A 13,690-nucleotide genomic window follows, 5' to 3' on the forward strand; every position below is an offset into this window, starting at 1 on the left:
TTGCAGTTATTTATTCCAAAGGGTACAACCAAATATTAAGTTGAGAGTGTCAACAATTTTGTGAGGTCCATTTTAGGGGTGTTTTGTGTGAAATTATGTCCAATTTGTCATATTTCTCCTTTTTTTCCAATAAACACAAAGTAAATAAACAAGTGTAGAACAAAATGTGTAATTGCAATAATTTTCTGGGAGAAATACTTCATTTTCTGAGGTGCTAACATTTTCTGCCATGACTGTATAGGGAACAAGGGCCACCGCTCAAATGGTGCAGTGAATCCTACAGGTAGGGGGCTTTAGGGTCGTATTGTGAACATAAGACATCATATAGTCACCAAATATCAGTCACAAAAATACCTTCATAGTAACTTAATAAATAATTTTATTTGACTGACTGAGTTGCATCCTGTATTATACTCCAGAGCTGCACTCACTATTCTGCTGGTGCAGTCACTGTGTACATACATTACATTACTGATCCTGAGTTACCTCCTGTATTATACTCCAGAGCTGCACTCACTATTCTGCTGGTGCAGTCACTGTGTACATACATTACATTACTGATCCTGAGTTACATCCTGTATTATACTCCAGAGCTGCACTCACTATTCTGCTGGTGCAGTCACTGTGTACATACATTACATTACTGATCCTGAGTTACCTCCTGTATTATACTCCAGAGCTGCACTCACTATTCTGCTGGTGCAGTCACTGTGTACATAGATTACATTACTGATCCTGAGTTACCTCCTGTATTATACCCCAGAGCTGCACTCACTATTCTGCTGGTGCAGTCACTGTGTACATACATTACATTACTGATCCTGAGTTACATCCTGTATTATACCCCAGAGCTGCACTCACTATTCTGCTGGGGCAGTCACTGTGTACATACATTACATTACTGATCCTGAGTTACCTCCTGTATTATACTCCAGAGCTGCACTCACTATTCTGCTGGTGCAGTCACTGTGTACATACATTACTGATCACAGCAGGTAACATGTAGCCATTGTAGGTTGGTTCATCCGATCTCGTCCTCATTACGGGACGTTTTCTATATGGAGAAGCTGCTCGGAGGAGACTGAACCTGTTACACAAACATTACAGCACCGGTAAGAACGGCGCGGATGCTTTACTGCTCTCGTCTTTTATTAATACATTTTATTGCATTACACTTGTTTATACATAATTCATATTAAAGAAAAATAATCTCCACATATCGGCACAGAACAGAAGAGGCGGCCGGTTACCAGACTTCAGGGCCGTCCTGGCTATAATAAATTACAGGGAGCAATGCAGAGTGTTAATGAGGTCAGAAAATGAACAGCTCGGGTCACATCAGGATGAGGATCATCACCATGGGAACGGAGAGAATAATCCAAAAAGAAAAGTTCCAGTATTGGGTGACGCACAGTCAGCGGGCACTGCCCCACCGCAGCACCGACCGCCCTGGTGGAGGGACGGCTGCAGGCTCAGGTCCTGACAATTCTCCAGTCTGATTCCAGCTCGGTGGTCTCACAGCGGAGCCACATGTAACATGATACTGAGGGGACCGACCAATGTCCTGCTCATTTATGCCAAGGACCCAACATGGCAGCTTTATGATGACCAGGCATACCGCTTCCTCCTCCACTGGTCCTACATCTGTGATCTGGTCCACTTAGCTGGAGTAAAATGGCAAGTTCTGGGTCACCACCTCTTTACCGTGTGGGGTTCACCATGGCAACTGTAAGGCGATGTTCACACTGAGTTTTTGGAGCAAATTCTCTGCCAGATCCTCCTATAGCTGGAAGTGCTCCCTAGTCATTTCTATGGGGAATCGGCTTCACTGCCCATAGGAGGATCTATTTTAATCTTCATTCTTTTATTCCCTAAAGAGGTTTATAAAAATGCCAAGTGGGAAAATGAATATAAAAAAACCCTGCATGTCCCATTTTGAAGTAGATCCTGAAAAATCTTGGAGGCAGTGTCCAATCAAAAGCCCCCCTCCAAAAAAACCCCACTTCTGACAATAAACTCTTCCGAACCCTCTTAAGAAAAACTCCTAAAGAAACATGCCCTTTTCCGAAGGCAACTTTGCCTTCACTCTTGCGCTGCCTTCACTCTTGCGCTGCCTTCACTCTTGCACTGCCTTCACTCTTGCACTGCCTTCGCTCTTGGGTTGCCTTCACTCTTGGGTTGCCTTCGCTCTTGCTTTGCCTTCACTCTCGCGTTGCCTTCGTTCTTGTGTTGCCTTCGTTCTTGCTTTGCCTTCGCTCTTGCATTGCCTTCGTTCTTGCATTGCCTTCGCTCCTGCTTTGCCTTCACTCTTGCGTTGCCTTTGTTCTTGCGTTGCCTTCGCTCTTGCATTGCCTTCACTCTTGCATTGCCTTTGCTCTTGCGTTGCCTTCACTCTTGCATTGCTTTTGCTCTTGCATTGCCTTCGCTCTTGCATTGCCTTCGCTCTTGCGTTGACTTTTCTCTTGCTTTGCCTTCGCTCTTGCATTGCTTTTGCTCTTGCACTGCCTTCCCTCTTGCATTGCTTTCGTTCTTGCGTTGCCTTCCCTCTTGCATTGTCTTTGTGTTTTTGCATTGCCTTTGCTCTTGCATTGCCTTCACTCTTGCATTGCCTTCACTCTGGCATTGCCTTAGTTCTTGCTTTGCCGGAGTCTCTGAAGATTGACTAGCCCATTTCTCTTTAACTTGAAGTGGTAGACAGAAGTGACATAAGACAGAACACAGTCGTTCTGACAATACTGTACATTCTGTTCATTTTATGGAGCACTTTTTGAGTCGCTTTTTCAGGCAGATGTTCTGTGCACATAGCCAAAAAGTAACATTTCATGACGTGGTTTTCGATTAGTAAACTCATTTCTGAATGCCTCAAAAAACTTTGTGTGAACATAGCCTGAGACCACAATGTGTACAAAAGAACGAACCTGCTAATCTGACCCTAAAAGATGGCAGATTCAGTGTGTCATAATGACAAAAGGGGTGGCTGTGCTTCTCGTCATAAGAATCCGCTAATCTAATAGCCAACTTAGGGGGCGCCGTAGAGTTAAGTGGGATAAACTGCTCATCATGAGTGCTGATTGCAATGCACAGGAGACTGATCCCGAGGAGGTTCGGATGAATGATCGCTGCCCAACTTAGCAGTCATTTAATCGCTGGGCAGGTTCCCGTGTCTTTTCTATGGGGCGCTGATCGCACCCTGTGTAAACATTTGCTTCCAACAGTGGTGGAGAATGTATGACATGAGGGTGATGACTGATCATTCATATTATACTCCTCCCAATGATTGACATACAAGTAAAGATAACGAGCTGCGAGTCATCTACTATATCTGTGATAGGGGGTCGCTGAGGGCAATTTATCTGACTGTGTAAAAGGACCCACAGACTGAGCAATGGTCGGGAATGAACATCACCTCATCTAAAGGAGTTTTTTTTAGAGTTGAGAAGGGGTGCAAACACTTAATCGAAGGTCTTAAGTCTTTTTTGTATGCGAGTTTAATCAGAAAGTGCCTCAAGTGTCTAAGACAACCGAAGACCTCATAAGACTGTCTGCTGGAATATGATACTGGATCTCGTGCCACAACCTCAGAGATTTTCTGATGTTGATCAAAATTTGGGATCTTGCAGGTGACGCGTTTCTGCTTAAATACCAATGTTTCTTTTCATATGTTCTACAAAAGGCCGGAGATTGGAGGAATCTTCATAGACCTCGATGGGTATCCAATGAGGAGCATCATGGAACAAAAGTGAAGTCACAAGCTGTGGAGACCACCGCCTTGTGCCACCATGGAGCTGCTCATCCACCGGTCATGATAATATAGGTGGGCCAGTAGCTATAATATCACGGTAATCATATACCTTGGGCTTTCATTTAGATCTTGGACTCCATATTCTTAGACTGCGCTTACCCAGCTACTCAATATCAAGGAGTACAAGTTTTTGTGATTGAGATATAGAAATACTTAATTGCTTAGTAAGACGCATCACACAATGACAGGAAGAAGATGCAACCAAGAGGACAAGTCACAATAATGCAAGGAACCCACCGGGGCTGACATGGGGGCCATCTTCACTACCGATCCTGGTAGAAGCTGATAGTCTGGGACAGGACAAAGAGCAATCAGTAGAACAAAACGATCTTCAAGGAAGCCTCCGTGAGCGCTACACTGACCGTGAATGGATGTGCAGGACTCTCCCATCATTCACCACCTTCCATGACCGGTACCCAAGATGCTCACAGCCTTTCTGATGGAAATATCAGAACAAGGTGGAGCCTGACACCTACTCGATGTCATGGATAGTAGGAGCCAACATGGAGCACCCACAAACACTAGGTAAGAGAGGAATTTTCATTAGTGACTGGATTTCTCCTTTAATTAACCCCTGACAATCCCATAATAAAAGTATTATAGGGTTATTCCCATCGTCATAGATGGATATTGCACTTTTTCATTACTACTTATTGACTTTTTCAGCCATTTTTGAGACAGTAAACCTTAGGTTTTTTTTTTACAACTCGTCACCTTGGTGACCGACCACCCCTGCTGTTTAGCTTGTAAGCACTGCACTGAAACTGGCTGTGATTAGGAGGTAACATGTCGCTCCAGGGCTATCGGCCGACTTCAAAACAGCGCTTACAAGCTCAAAAGAAAAGAGCCTGTAAGTGCACCACATTCTGATGTCTAGTGTTAATATCTGAAAACTCTAAAAAGCAGTAAATTATAACAGTGCTTGTATCTACACAAACTAGCCGACAATGCCCATTTATGAACACGAGAATAACCCTTTAATTACTGAACCTTAAATTTCATTCCATTGACCAGACATCAACTAAACACCAAAATTTAGACTAGTATTTAGTTCAGTATGGACAAATTCTCAAGTCCTTGACTTTCTCCAGCAGTACCAGAAGCTTGGTAATAACGGAAATCCACCAGACAAGACAAAACACTACAATCCGAAGATCACACAAAAATATACAACTTGACACCTAAAAAGCCGACTTTTCATTGTTACTGTGTCTTTATCTTCTAAAAGAAGGTTTAAAGGATCAGGAAAGTTCCCATGAAGATGGCGGAAAGTCCTTGGTGGACCCTTCAGACAGTTTTGGAAGTTGACCTGCAGTTGTGAAGCCCCATTGTTCCGCAGATCTCAGACAGTGCAGGAGGGCGATACACAGGAACGACTGGTGATGATCACCCCACCGCCCGGGGTACGGTGGGGGGTGAAGAGGATCAGTGCCCACGAAAAGAGAAATAAACAGCCAAGATGATGGTGAAGACGATGATGATCCCCAGGACAACGAGTAGGACCCGATTCTGGATGATTCTGAAGAATAAAACAGAAACAAAAAGCGAAAGCTCGTTAGTTTCAAGCTCAAATTCTCAAACAAAAAGACAAAAAACCCAACTGGCAACATCTCAGATGAAAAGTGACACATTGACAATCTTCTCTCCTTCTACAAGAAGCTTCGACTCAATTGTCCCTTCTTCCACAATGCCCAATTAATTTAGCGATGTTAAGGATTCCTGGCGTGTAGTTCTGCGGCGGAGAACGGGTGTCGAGCATTGAGGCACAAGCAATAATTGACATGAAAAAAATATATATTAAAGGCATTCGAGGCAAATCACAAGGGTGAGACCTGACGAGAGATTGACTTCCGTGTGACAGACAGTGGGAAGTATGTTTGCTCCATGTAAACTCGGAATTCAGGCTGAACCACTGGCGCAGCGGCGAAACCTATCCACTGATCAGAGGAGGACACCGACACAAGCGGGGTGCGCAGGCGGATAAAACGAGATAAAGGGAGGAAATCTCCTCCTGCAACGCGGCTCGTCGGTCAGTGTGCAGCCGCTGATACAGAGAACACAAAAACAAGAGGCTCCGATCCTGTGTAAAGTGAAAAAACAAAACATAACGAGGTAAAAAGGGGTAAAGCAATAATTGGTGCCTGGGGATATGTTACACTTTGTTATGGAGAAGCCCAAGACCATTCTCCTGTGTCTCACCTTGTCCAGCTCACACAGCGCAGGGCGGCTGCAGCCGATCACGACAATCCTCTGACCGTACCTATAATGACCGGGGTCACATACAACCACCTGTGTGAGCAGGACCGGGTCACAACGGGTCCGCCACCTCCGGAGGACCGCAATAACAGCCGCCATTCATATCACCGGAAACTATGGGGTCTGCTCACGGAGAAGAAGGAAAAAGGGCAGGAACATTCTACAGATAGGGAGAGTAGTGACAATGATGGAAGGGGTAGTACCGAGGTGATGAGAATACTGCTGTCTGTGGTGTTACATAGGACTGCCGGGAACAGCCATCATATTATCTGTAGTCAGAGGTATCACTGTGTTATCTGTGGTGTTACATAGGACTGCCGGGAACAGCCACCATAATATCTGTAGTCAGAGAGTTACCACTGTGTTATCTGTGGTGTTACATAGGACTGCAGGTGACATCTACTACATTATCTGTACTCAGAGTTACCACTGTTATCTGTCATCTTACATAGGACTGCAGGTGACATCTACTACATTATCTGTACTCAGAGTTATCACTGTGTTTTCTGTGTTATTACATAGGACTGCAGGTGACATCTACTACATTATCTGTACTCAGAGAGTTATCACTGTGTTATTACATAGGACTGCAGGTGACATCTACTACATGATCTGTAGTCAGAGTTACCACTGTTATCTGTCGTCTTACATAGGACTGGTGACAGCGCTCCTGTCCTGACAGGTCGCAGCGCTCTCACATGTGGGGGTACGGCTTGCACAGCTGCTTTGTGCCTTCACTACAGGCAGGAGATGAATGGGACACTCTCGCCTCATCTATCACTGACCATCCCTTTCAGATTCTTCTTCTCATCCTCTTCCTCGCTTTCTGCAGTTGACAGCTGACAAATTGGCGCAGCACTGGGCTAATTACCATACACGGGCCATGCACCGAGGATCGACGACAGATAACATAACATTTGAGGGTCCCATCACTTAACCTGTGCACTGACGGATGAGGCTGTTCTCTTAAAGCAGCTGCACTGACACATTGTGACGCCCGACATGCTGTGATGTGCAACATTAGGTGGATGTACAAGTGCTTCTCACTAAATTAGAATATCATCAAAAAGTGAATTTATTTCAGTTCTTCAACACAAAAAGTTAATCTCCTATATTCTAGAGTCATTACACACAGAGTGATCTATTTCACGTGTTTATTTCTGTTAATGTTGATGATTATGGCTTACAGCCAATGAAAACCCAAAAGTCATTATCTCAGTAAATTAGAATACTTTATAACACCAGCTTGAAAAATTATTGTAAAATCCGAAATGTTCCCTACTTAAATGTATGATCAGTAAATGCTCTCAATACTTGGTCTGGGCTCCTTTTTCATCAATTACAGCATCAATGCGGCGTGGCATGGAGGCGATCAGCCTGTGGCACTGCTGAGGGGTTATGGAAGCCCAGGTGGCTTTGATAGCAGCCTTCAGCTCGTCTGCATTGTTGGGTCTGGTGTCTCATCTTCCTCTTGACAATACTCCATAGATTCTCTATGGGGTTAAGGTCAGGTGAGTTTGCTGCCAATCAAGCCCAGTGATACTGTTGTTTTTACACCAGGTATTGGTACTGTTGGCAGTGTGGACAGGGGCCATGTCCTGCTGGAGAATGACATTTCCATCTCCATAAATCTTGTCGGCAGAGGGAAGCATGAAGTGCTCTAACATTTCCTGGTAGACAGCTGCGCTGACTTTGGTCTTGATAAAACACAGTGGACCTACACCAGCAGATGACATGGGCCCCAAACCATCACTGATAGTGGGGACTTCACACCAGACCTCCAGCAGCTTGGATTGTGGCCTCTCCACTCTTCCTCCAGACTCTGGGACCTTGATGTCCAAATGAAATGCTAAATTTACTTTCATCTGAACACACCACCTTGGACCACCGACAACAGTCCGGTTCTTCTTCTCCTTGGCCCAGGTAAGACGCTTCTGGCGTTGTCTATTGGTCATGAGTGGCTGACACAAGGAATGTGACACTTGTAGCCCATGTCCTGGATACGTCTGTGTGTGGTGAAGCAATGACTCCAGCAGCAGTCCGCTCCTTGTGAATCTCCCCACATTACTGAATGGCCTTTTCTTAACAATCCTTTCCAGGCTGCGGTTGTCCCGGTTGCTTGTGCGCCTTTTTCTACCACACTGTTTCCTTCCTCTCCACTTTCCATTAATATTCTTGGATACGTCTGTGTGAACATCCAGCTTCTTTAGCAATGACCTGTTGTGGCTTCCCCTCCTTGTGGAGTGTGTCAGTGATGCCCTCTGGACATAACTCTTTAAGGACTGTGTGATCGTATTGTATTATGACGTCATTTTAATCAGGGTGTATTATATGAGCACTATATATACAGTGGGCAAAATAAGTATTTGATTCTCTGCCGATTTTGCAAGTTTTCCACCTACAAAGAATGGAGAGGTCTGTAATTGTTATCGTAGGTACTTCACCTGTGAGAGACAGAATCTAAAGATAAAATCCAGAAAATCACATTGAATGATTTTTTACTTAATTAATTTGCATTTTATTGCATTAATTAATTATTGGATACAATAGAAAAACTGAACTTAATATTTGGTGCAGAAACCATTGTTTGGATTTTCAGAGGTCAGATGTTTCCTGTGGTTCCTGGCCAGGTTTGCACACACTGCAGCAGGGATATTGGCCCCCTCTTCCATACAGATCTTCTCCAGATCTTTCAGGTTTCTGGGCTGTCACTGGGTAACATTGAGTTTCAACTCCCTCCAAACATTTTCTATTGGGTTCAGGTCTGGAGACTGGCTAGTTCACTCCAGGACCTTGAAATGCATCTTACAGAGCCGCTCCTTAGTTGTCCTGGCTGTGTGTTTTGGGTTACTATCATGCAGGAAGATCTGGCCACGATCCATCTTCAATGCTCTTACTGAAGGAAGGAGGCTGTTGGCAAAAATCTCGCGATACATGACCCCATCCATCCTCTGTCAATAAAGTGCAGTTGTCCTGTCCTTTTTGCAGAAAAGCACCCCCAAAGCATGATGTTTCCCCCACCATGCTTCACGGTTGGGATGGTGTTCTTGGGGTTGTACTCGTCATCCTTCTTCCTGCAAACATGGCAAGTTAAGTTTATAACAAAAAGTTCTATTTTGGTCTCATCTGACTACATGACCTTCTCCGATGCCTCTTCTGGATCATCCAAATGGTCATTGGTGAATTTCAAACAGGCCTGGACATGTGCTGGTGTGAGCAGGGGGACCTTGTCTGCCCTGCAGGATTTTAATCCATGATGGCATAGCGTGTTACGAACGGTAATGTTTGACACTGTGGTCTCAGCTCTCTTCAGGGCATTGACCAGTTCCTCCCGTGCAGTTTGGGGCTGATTCCTGACCTTTCTCAGAATCATCCTTACCTCATGAGGCTAGATCTTGTATGGAGCCCCAGACCGAGGAAGGTTGACAGTTATCTTGTGTTTCTTCCATTCTCTAATAATTGGTCCAACAGTTGTTGTCTTGTCACCAAGCTGCTTGCCTATTGTCCTGTAGCCCATCCCAGCCTTGTGCAGGTCTACAATTATGTCCCTGGTGTCCGTAGACAGCTCTTTGGTCTTGGCCACGGTGGAGAGGTTGGAGTGTGATTGAGTGTGTGGACAGGTGTCTAATATACAGGTAACAAGGTCAAACAGGAGCAATTAATCCAGGTAATGAGTGCAGAGTAGGAGGCTTCTTACAGAAACACTAACAGGTCTGTGAGAGCAGAATTCTCGCTGGTCGGTCGGTGATCAAATACTTATTTCATGCAATAAAATGCAAATTAATGATGTAACAATCCTACAATGTGATTCTCTGGATTTTATCTTTAGATTCTGTCTCTCACAGGTGAAGTACCTACGATAAATATTACATCTCAGTTCTTTGTAGGAGGGAAAACTTACAAAATCTGCAGAGGATCAAATACTTATTTTCCCCACTGTAAGCACTGCATTATGGTAATATATGAGCACTTTAAAGAGGTATTATTTAGGGGCTGAATTGCAGTATTATTTTGAGCACTTAATAGGAGGTATAATTTTTACGATGCAGAATGTATTATATGGGCACTGCTTAGATGTAGTATTTTGCACAATTAATAGAGGTATTTATATGGGAATTTGATGGCGGTATTATAACAGGCATTTTATGATGGTATTATTTTGCACACTGTAAAAAGGTATTTTATGGGCACATGGAGAGGTATTATATAGGAATTATCACACAATTTAGTCCAAAATTATATTACCCATACCCTTAGGTTGGGTTTTAGAACTTAGAAAATTAAAAAACATCACCATGGTGATGATTATTTAGGAATTGTATGATATTATGCTGGCACTATATAAAGGTATTTTCTAGGTAATAAAGGCGTATTATTCATGCACTGTACAGAGGCATTATTAAGGCACTAAATGTCAGTATTTTGTGCACTGTATGATATAATATGGGCACTACATAGAGGTTTTATTAAAGCACTGAATGTCACTATTATTTTGTGCACTGCATAGAGGTATGACATGGGCAGTGTACAGAGTTTTTATTTTGGCAGTATAATATGAACATGGCAGTTTTCATTAGGCCCTGCATAGTATTATATGGCAATGTATGGTAATATTTGGGCACTATATGGCCTTGTTGGGTGTAATAAAAGTGCACAGGTATCTGGGGGTGAGGGGGGCATTATTATTTGGATTACAGGTCCCCGTTTCCTATAAACCCGTCTTTGGCATCAGTGCCGGCCATATTAATAATCACTGCAAACACCTCAGTAACTGCAGGAGGCGCCGTCCTGGATTTTAGTTTCGGTGCAGCTTTGTTTGTACATAATTTGTGTGACATTTCCCAAAATCTCTGGCAAATTGAAACTCTGCGGTGAAATATTAATAAGAGGACGAATCCCCAACCTCTGCCGCGTCTAATCCGGGCGGCTCCGGCACAGCGGCTCTGACGTGTAGGATTAGACCCTCGCGGCATCTCCAGGAAGAAGGAAGCCCGGACAGAACTCCTCCGATTCCTTCACTTACGCGGATCCTGCGCCGCTGTCCGACTGCTTTATGGGATGATGGGAAAACAGATACAACCAAGGTGCGGACACCGGCGGGGCCAAGCAAATCATAGAATGGGGCAGAGCTAACAAAGACAATGGGGCGGAGCTCATGCAGACAATGGGGCGGAGCTCACAGTGGGGCAGAGCTCACACAGTGGGGTGGAGATCACACAGACAATGGGGCGGAGCTCATGCAGACAATGGGGCGGAGCTCACAGTGGGGCAGAGCTCACACAGTGGGGTGGAGATCACACAGACAATGGGGCGGAGCTCACAGACAGTGGGGTGGAGATCACACAGACAATGGGGCGGAGCTCAGACAATGGGGCGGAGCTCATGCAGACAATGGGGTGTAGCTTATGCAGTCAATTGGGCGGAGCTCATGCAGACAATGGGGTGGAGCTCACAGTGGGGCAGAGCTCACACAGTGGGGTGGAGATCACACAGACAATGGGGCGGAGCTCAGACAGACAATGGGGCGGAGCTCATGCAATGGGGCGGAGCTCATGCAGACAATGGGGCGGAGTTCATACAGATAAAGGGGCGGAGCTCAGACACGAGAGGTCATTGAGGTAATATTGTACATTCTGCACACCGCAGCCGAGTCGGTTTTCCCTACATTCACTTTATCTCAGTGTCGCCTTGTGAAACAATGAAAAGACGAGAACACATCACATAAGTCACAAAAAAGGGATTTGTGAGAATTAATATTAACATTTACATCCTGTCTGTTACTGTCGCAGAGGAGAACACTGGAGCGTCTCAGCGTTATGTCTGTGACTGTACAGTGGGTAGTATCAGCTCCATAGAGGCCACGTGTTCTGCACCGGTGCCCCCCGGACCCATCTGTGATTATTACTAACGGCGCCATACACCTGAGATAGTGGTCAGATGACGGCCATCGACTGACCCCTCCTCAGTATATACAGTGCAGAAGAGTCTAGCAGGATGCTCCAGAATCCTCGGTCCTCCTCCAGACTCCTCTGTCCTCCTCCTCCAGACTCCTCTGTCCTCCTCCTCCAGGCTCCTCTGTCCTCCTCCTCCTCCAGACTCCTCTGTCCTCCTCCTCCTCCAGACTCCTCTGTCGTCCTCCTCCTCCAGACTCCTCTGTCGTCCTCCTCCTCCAGACTCCTCTGTCGTCCTCCTCCTCCAGACTCCTCTGTCGTCCTCCTCCTCCAGACTCCTCTGTCGTCCTCCTCCTCCAGACTCCTCTGTCGTCCTCCTCCTCCAGACTCCTCTGTCGTCCTCCTCCTCCAGACTCCTCTGTCGTCCTCCTCCTCCAGACTCCTCTGTCGTCCTCCTCCTCCAGACTCCTCTGTCGTCCTCCTCCTCCAGACTCCTCTGTCATCCTCCTCCAGACTCCTCCTCCTCCAGACTCCTCTGTCCCATACTAATACTTGAGCAGCCTGAAGCTGAACTGGCTCCTGTTGGTGTATGAAGCTGAAATCCACAGATTTGGCTCTGACAGGGGGGCATTCAGGGCTCTTTAGTATTCTCCCCTACGGTTACCATAAATAAAGCCGCTCCTATGACACGGAGCTGCAGGACTGACACAACTGCGCAAATTCTCAGCAGGCAGCAGAACTGGTGTGAATAGTGGACCGCGGAGGGGTGGGATACACCATTGTCACACAGACCCCGACCCTGGGTGGGATACACCATTGTCACACAGACCACGACCCTGGGTGGGATACACCATTGTCACACAAACCCCGGCCCTGGGTGGGATACACCATTTTCACACAGACCCCGACCCTGGGTGGGATACACCAGTGTCACACAGACCCCGGCCCTGGGTGGGATACACCATGTCACACAGACCCCGGCCCTGGGTGGGATACACCAGTGTCAGAGACTCCGACCCTGGGTGGGATACACCAGTGTCACACAGACCCCGGCCCTGGGTGGGATACACCATTGTCACACCGACCACAACCCTGGGTGGGATACACCATTGTCACACAGACCCTGGCCCTGGGTGGGATACACCATTGTCACACAGACCCCGGCCCTGGGTGGGATACACCAGTGTCACACAGACCACGACCCTGGGTGGGATACACCATTGTCACACAGACCCCGGCCCTGGGTGGGATACACCATTGTCACACAGACCACGACCCTGGGTGGGATACACCATTGTCACACAAACCCCGGCCCTGGGTGGGATACACCATTGTCACACAGACCCCGGCCCTGGGTGGGATAGATACACCATTGTCACACAGACCCCGGCCCTGGGTGGGATACACCAGTGTCACACAGACCCCGGCCCTGGGTGGGATACACCATTGTCACACAGACCCCGGCCCTGGGTGGGATACACCAGAGTCACACAGACCCCGGCCCTGGGTGGGATACACCAGTGTCACACAGACCCCGGCCTGGGTGGGATACACCAGTGTCACAGAGACCCCGACCCTGTGTGGGATACACCAGTGTCACACAGACCCCGGCCCTGGGTGGGATAGATACACCATTGTCACACAGACCCCGACCCTGGGTGGGATACACCATTGTCACACAGACCCCGACCCTGGGTGGGATACACCAGTGTCACACAGACCCCGGCCCTGGGTGGGATAC

General features: G+C 46.6%; 1 protein-coding gene across 7 annotated transcripts in view; it reads right to left on the reverse strand.

The window, feature by feature from the left end:
- Positions 1–1,139: 1,139 nt before the first annotated feature.
- VTI1A (vesicle transport through interaction with t-SNAREs 1A) overlaps positions 1,140–13,690 on the reverse strand; it is a 453,761-nt gene continuing 441,210 nt past the window's right edge. For 4 of the 7 annotated variants that reach the window (XM_077258025.1, XM_077258023.1, XM_077258026.1 and 1 more), the window contains one exon: positions 1,140–5,321. Coding sequence is in view for 2 of the 7 variants with exons in the window: in XM_077258023.1 (XP_077114138.1) it covers positions 5,228–5,321 (94 nt within the window). In the remaining 5 variants the exon portion in view is untranslated. The remainder of the gene's footprint in view (positions 5,322–13,690) is intronic. The other 3 variants (XR_013214399.1, XR_013214398.1, XR_013214397.1) reach the window with 3 other exon arrangements.

The sequence above is a fragment of the Ranitomeya variabilis genome, chromosome 4, assembly GCF_051348905.1.
Source record: "Ranitomeya variabilis isolate aRanVar5 chromosome 4, aRanVar5.hap1, whole genome shotgun sequence".
Lineage (NCBI taxonomy): Eukaryota > Metazoa > Chordata > Amphibia > Anura > Dendrobatidae > Ranitomeya > Ranitomeya variabilis.